We start from the raw sequence: 6,788 nt of genomic DNA, 5'->3' as shown, positions 1-6,788 counted from the left end.
ACCAAGGTGCAAGTTTAGTGTGACTGAATCACTGATTTTTTTTAGACAATTAGGAATTAGCCCCAATCCAATCGAAGGGGAGCCTTGGCGCAGTGGTAAAGCTGTTGCCTTGTGACCATGAGGTCATGGGTTCAAGTCCTAGAAACAGCCTCTTACAGAAATGTAGGGAAAGGCTGCGTACTATAGACCCAAAGTGGTCGGACCCTTCCCTGGACCCTGCGCAAGCGGGAGCTACATGCACCAGGTTGCCCTTTTTTTTAGGAATTAGCCCCAATCCAATAAAATAAGCACAAGTTTAGGCTAGCCAAGGTGGAACTTTAGGTGACTAAACATTCAGATAAAGTACAGGTTCCATCTAAACAAGATGCCCCCTCAAAAAGAAATCTAAACAAGATGCAGCTTTAGGTGACTGAAATTTCAGGCAACTAAGAGTTAGCAAATCTGATAAAAAAAGGTTAATGATCCATCGAAGATGGCCAGAAAGGGAAAAAGGGTTGTTGATATTTCAGACTCTTGACACTTCTGGTAGTAATCGGATTAACACTTGGGGCCAACCGACCAGGTGTATCTAACACGCATAACATCCTTATCCCCTCACCAACACCCTCATCCGATTATCCCCATCTCATCCTACAGCTCAGACATCTTTTTCCTTGATAAACAAAAGAGACTTCATGATTCTGTATTAAAATCGTTACTAAATTAATTTCAATCTCCACCTAACTGACACAAAATCATAACCTACAATGTCTGATGCAAGAACTGAGAACTATACATTGCATCATGCCACCATGAAGCAGAGAAACAGGTGCTTCTCGTGGGTGCTCCGGAAACAGTTCCTTTCACGGCAACTTGGAGAGGTGATCTTTCTGGGGATCAGTGGGAATGAACACGGGGAGCTGGTGTGGCCGAGACACGGCAGAGCGCTGGCTCGAGCCGCCAGGGTCTCTGAAACTTCTCGTTGCAGAATCTGCAATCAGGGGTCCACCAAAGAATATAGACTGACCGGTGTACAGAAGGTCGGGCCGGGTTACCCGAGAGCTCGGTCCCTGGTTTGCCTGTGCAGACATGAACCGGCCAGCTTCCTGATCCCAGTAAACCGATGATCGAGGAGATCTATCTGTGTTCGGCGCACTAAACCTCCTTGCGTTGTTGGCTTCTGGAATAGCTGCTTCATTTGCTTTGGCTGAGAATGGGGACCTGTTTGCTGATGTCTGATAGATTGGGTTGAAATGCTTCGAGGGATGGTGCTCTGCAATGGGCGTCGGAGTCCGCGAGTTGCTCTGGAAGCTGCTGGGTGTCTGAGGATACAGCTCAATGTCATCTGCACTTGCTATGCTGGGTGGATAAGGGGACTTGTACGGAGCATTCCTGCCAGACCGAGTGTCGATGTGGTTGTTAGTATCAGCACTCATGACACTGCTTCTGCAGCTGAGGTTATCGCTGGAGCACTGGTCGGCGTCGTAATGGGAACGGCTATTGATCGGTTTCAGCACGGATGAAGAGGCTCTGGCTTTTGCTGCGGCTTTCATGGCCTCGTTTGAATCCAGTTTTGCCAGCTTCCATGGGTTAATGCGAACTTGGCGCTTGGCGTGTTGTTTGGCTCTTTCAACCGGGTCTGTGCTATCAGGATCAACAGTTGAAGGTAATCGCCCAGGTCCCAAGTGTGGAATGATTTCGTCCTGTGATATGATACAGACAAGATTAAATATAGGCCAAAGAAGTAGACAAATTTCAACTTCGAAATGAAAACGATTATGATAGACAGAAAACATCTTGCACATAACAGTGCAGGTTTCTGATAAGATATATTAAAGTGGAAAGCATAATCCCATCATTGGAAAAGTAAACAGCACAGAAAATTGATGTGCTTCCAGTGATAGAAACATGAACACCCAACAGTTCACTCTATGGAAAGTTGAATTTGGTTAGCAAACTACAGACAGTTGATACGATTAGAAGGCTAGACGTATCACTGGATAAGAAACACACCTGGTCAACAAAGATGCGTGGTGGAGTGCACCATGCACCTTTGTAATGCCGTGCGAACGAGCTCCCGCTGAAAGCAGTTGGTGCAGAACTCATGGGAGAAGATGGCAAGCTTTGCTGCTCATCATTGACAGAGAGACCAGGAGGTTCACTCTGAGCCCTCATTGCCACAACATATTCATAAGTTGTGATGCCCTGAAAAATGGTTGTAACAATGCGATATCATAATCAATTCCTTGCAAAAATGATAGTGCAGTATTGACAAACAATAGCAAAGTGACAAACCTTCTTGATTAATAGCATATGGAAGAAGAACAGCTCCCCCAGGGGCACTGAAGCAAGCACAGCAAGAGCTGTACTCAGGGCCTGAAGTCAAGGATGTATTGAGTTAAGATTGAGCTAGCAATGTTATATACTCTAATACAGTGCTTGACTATCATATGACTAGCTTATGGTGTTATATACTTCAATGCAGTGATCGATTACAAGTTATTATTGATTGAAGGGTAACTAGCTCAATTTAAAGTACTGTACTATATGGCTAGATGTCAGTATACATAATTCAAATAGTACTAACCATCTAAAATGATGCCATTGTGATCATAAATTATTCCTTTGGGGCAAAAAGGCCAAGCTACTACTTTAGTTTGCAGCAGTTGGCAGAGTTTATGTACAACTGCTGCTGCACAAAGTTAGAAACTCTGTTCTGTCCTCATGTAATAAAATTAAATTACGTTCAAGTGTTCATACTAAGTCAATACCCTGCCTCAGATCAACAGCAATACTATACGACATACCACTGATTTGATTCTGCACCTTACAAAGACCGCACAATGAAGATGGATATTTTAAAGTAATTACGATGAAATCCAAAGGTACAGCTATATGCCTCAAAACAAGATAAGAAAAAGGTGTTAACATTTACCACAATGACTGCAAAGGGCGCTCGTGAAAGACCATAGCCCAGCTTTTCCCCTATTTGTTCTTCAATTGCTGCTTTATCAGTGAAGCAACGTACAAACACAGCTATACCAACTCCACACTCAACCGCAAGCTTTATGCATAACGAAAATGTACTATTAGAGTATTAGAAACATGAAAAATGCTTTCAGGACATCAAATTTCACACTCCTATGGTAATGCTACATACCCAAGCAAGACTCACTGCCATAAGGCACAAAAAAGTCATATAATTTCTCCTTCCAACACAATTGTTCAGCCACTGCATCAAAAAGGTCAAATAAGAGAGCAGAAAATCCACACCAACAAACTGTGGGGAAAGGGTAGAAAGACTGAATGAACTACATAATCTTCAGCATGGCACCTACCCGACAATGATGATCAAAACCATCAACACACTTGTCACAGCTCCGACAATGTTTACTATTTTTTCGCACCTGCATCAATACACAAAGGAAAGGGCATTTCAATACCAATAGAAGTTAAGAATAACGGCACATTTGCGTAAACAGAAAGGACTCTATTAATGTTGCAAGCAGACATAAAATGTTCTACTCCGAATCTATCAATGTTGCAGAAGCACAAAAACAGATAAATGGTAAGACAGGATAAATTGTAGCTGCCAATGACTATAACAGATCTAATCTCCAAACATTGTCCTTTTGCCTCACTTCTCTTTGCTTCTTTATGACCGTCTTATTTTCAACAGAAACAGGATTTATGGAATTATCTCATGCATGCATCCTTCCTTAATCATCCTTGTGGATTTCTTTTGCAAGCTACTGCATCGATGCTAACTTAGCTGATTTGTATTGGGCATTTATGTCTCTATATCATCATGCCAATTGTGTCTGCGTACACGACAAAGGCAGATGCAACTAACTTATTACAGAAAATATATCACAAAGGAGTCCCTCATTAAATCCTGTGTATTGCCTGTTCCCAAAAGTCTTAGAAGTGCCTAAATACTGCTCCCTCCGTTCCAAAATAAGTGTCGTGGTTTTAGTTCAAATTTGAACTAAAACCACGGCACTTATTATGGGACGGAGGGAGTAAACATTATGCTGCACATGAACAAAATTTTCAAGTGACACACAGATAAACAATAATATATTTTATACCAGACTTCTTTAACATCTGCTGTAATATATCAGTTATAGCATTTAAATTCGTGTAAAATAGATATGGACAAAAGGAACAGGTAAATTGTAATTAATGGATGCAAGCATCTGCATTGCATCCATTTTTTAGAACTACCACGACTATAACAAAAGAATGAAATGCATCCGAAGTCCGAACTCTTGAGTATGATATATTCTGCTTGCTGGGTACCTCTGTGTTGCAAAGGGTGCAAAAGAGTGCCTCCTCGGCATAATTTTCTTGTTGGTAAGCTTCATCTTCTTTGCGACAATCCTCTTTCTTAAAAATAGCACAACAAAAACAACCAGTTCCTAAACATGATCTATGCTTTCTGATTTCCTCGTTGGCTTCCAATCCTGATTTGCCAGCTTCTTCTTGAGTGTGTACGTTTGCTTTTAATCAAAAGAATGATGTATTAGTATTTGAACTTCAAAAGCAGTTTCATCAGGTATCAGGACATACCTTCTGATTTATAGATTAGTGCACCATTGACGCTAATCAGGATGCCAGGGTCAGCAGGATCAATAGCAGTACATCTAGCATATAGAATCAGTACCGATAAGGCCTGATAAACAGAAACAGATACAAGAGGCACATCAAATGAAATATATTCCAGGATTCAATCCATGCATGAAAATAGAGGAAGTGGAACCTTACCAGAAAACTATAAACACCGATTGCAATATACTGATACAAGTCCTTCCCAAGAAATGGAGACAAGAAAGCATAGAATGCTATACACAGCAAGAAGAACACTGTTATAGCAACCACCTGCCAAAAAAAATGATCATTCAATTCTTTTTTCCGAACCATTAAGGAGAACTGCATGTGAACATTTATAGAAGAAGAAAGAGTGTTCAGTACATGAAACCATCGACCGAATGATCGACAAGAAAACACAGGTCACAACCAACCAAACATAACCTGAACCGAGCACTGACAAACACCACTAGGGCTAAAACTAGACAAAATTAAAACAGCTCAAGGAGGAAGCTTAGGCCAGTAGCTAGCATTGGCCTTAATGAGTAATGACCTGGGGAGTTGGAGTGTACTTGTTTCAAAAATTCAAACAGCTTGTAGTTTGTGGTGACACCAGCATAGAAGGAAGTGTGAATCCAACCAAGACGCCACAGGTTGAGCAGAAAAGCAAGACCAAAACCTCCACAAAAAGCTGAAAGCGAACTAAGGACTCCTAACCCTAGGTTTTTCATAAACAATAAGCATTTGAAGTGCATAAAACCATCAAATTTACATGTGAATTTTTAAATATTTTACACAAGATAACCAGTTAACACGCTTGCTCAGATATTGCAGATCTCTTGTGAAGTACAAGATCAAAGATAAAAAGACCTTACCCTATTTGCTTGATCTTTTAAACTGCTATCTTAAATTTAATGAGGAAGGGAAGATAAGACGATCAGATGAAGGTAAGCAGGGTGATTCGGTCTGTACATGTACCAGAGAGACATTACTAACTGGATGATCTCAAGTAAAGAGAGGATACGCTTGATAGGACCAGATGCATAGGCCAAACGTCTTGTCCTCCCAGAACTCAGGTCATAAGCCAAAAATCAGTTGAAAATATCTAACTGATAGTCATGAAACACTCGCTAATTCAGTTGACTACTAAGCTCTTATTACACAGCTCACACTTTTCCTCAGATACAATGTGTTTAGCCAGAACCAGTATACAATTAAGCTGGGATACTACGTCAGTACAGGACAGCAAGGTGAACGCCATTGAACTGAAAACCCGTCATTTTGAACACGGATGCACCCATACCATGGGTACAACACACAAAGGACTAAACAAACTAAAGTTCGGCATTCCAGTGAAAGGAACTCACACAGTTCGTAGTTAGCCTGTAATTGCAAAACTAATTAAAGCGAGTTGGTTGTGCAAACAGGAAGGAGACAAGAAAACAAACAGAGTTGGCGGCGGCGGCCAAAGCCGAGAAACTCCAAGTCCAAAACTCCAAGGCCAGAATCCCCCAACCCCCATCACATCGAAGACAAAGAACAGAAGAGACCAACAGGGAACCAACAAAAAGCAACAGTTTAATTGCCTTCACAGAAAAATGCCAGATCAGAGCAGAAACATACTCGCACCATTGCGCGTGAGATCAGAACGAAGCACCGCATGAAATTCGGGTCACATGGCATCAAAGGGAAACCTAAGAAAATCAAATCCATGTACTACTTCGCGTCGGAACAGCGGAGATGGCCAACATACACAGTTCAGAGTAAAGTCGCGCAGCAGCACCCAAAAAAATGCGGGTAAACGAGGTAATCCATCAGTCCCATCAGACCATCACATCAGACACACATAACTACAGAATAAAACTAAGAATGGAACGGGAAAATGACGGGGCACATCAGATCAAAACGAAAGACGCGCATCAGTAGTTTACTTCTCATGCTAACCTAAACCCGCTAGTCGCCAGCATCGCGCAGGCAAAGCACAGGGAGACTTTCAAACGCCACAGCGCGCGGCTCTCGGCCTCGGAAGCGCCGAAGCGAAAACAATTCCGGTCCCGCGGCGGAGAGATCCGGAGGCACATTGCGCGTTCGAGCACAGACGGACATAAAGAAGGAAGAACTAGAACGGACCTGCAGGGTGTGGGCGGGGAGCTGCCACCCGTGGCGCCGCGCCATGGCGGAGGCGGAGGGAGCGGCCACGGGATCAGCGACGCGGCGGC

The 6,788-nt window shown here is 42.6% G+C and overlaps 1 protein-coding gene across 1 annotated transcript; it reads right to left on the bottom strand.

The window, feature by feature from the left end:
- Window positions 1-479: 479 nt before the first annotated feature.
- On the bottom strand, window positions 480-6,782 carry LOC119365621 (protein S-acyltransferase 21-like). Its single transcript, XM_037631264.1, has 10 exons — window positions 6,700-6,782; window positions 4,747-4,860; window positions 4,552-4,654; window positions 4,282-4,481; window positions 3,318-3,386; window positions 3,140-3,211; window positions 2,915-3,043; window positions 2,275-2,355; window positions 1,993-2,184; window positions 480-1,682 (listed from the first exon to the last, which is right to left on the bottom strand). The coding sequence occupies exons 1-10, from the start codon at window positions 6,742-6,744 to the stop codon at window positions 843-845; spliced, it is 1,845 nt and encodes a 614-aa protein (XP_037487161.1). The 5' UTR covers window positions 6,745-6,782; the 3' UTR covers window positions 480-842.
- Window positions 6,783-6,788: the final 6 nt, after the last annotated feature.

Source organism: Triticum dicoccoides, chromosome 2B, assembly GCF_002162155.2.
Source record: "Triticum dicoccoides isolate Atlit2015 ecotype Zavitan chromosome 2B, WEW_v2.0, whole genome shotgun sequence".
Lineage (NCBI taxonomy): Eukaryota > Viridiplantae > Streptophyta > Magnoliopsida > Poales > Poaceae > Triticum > Triticum dicoccoides.
This window is presented reverse-complemented; position numbering and strand designations above follow the sequence as displayed.

Coding starts and splice junctions, on each gene's coding strand:
- LOC119365621 (XM_037631264.1), bottom strand. CDS start 6,744: ATGGCGCGGCGCCACGGGTGGCAGCTCCCCGCCCACACCCTGCAG. Junction 3,212..3,317: donor GTTTTGATCATCATTGTCGG/GTAGGTGCCATG, acceptor TTTTTGATGCAG/TGGCTGAACAATTGTGTTGG. Junction 3,044..3,139: donor TGGCAGTGAGTCTTGCTTGG/GTATGTAGCATT, acceptor TTATGCATAAAG/CTTGCGGTTGAGTGTGGAGT.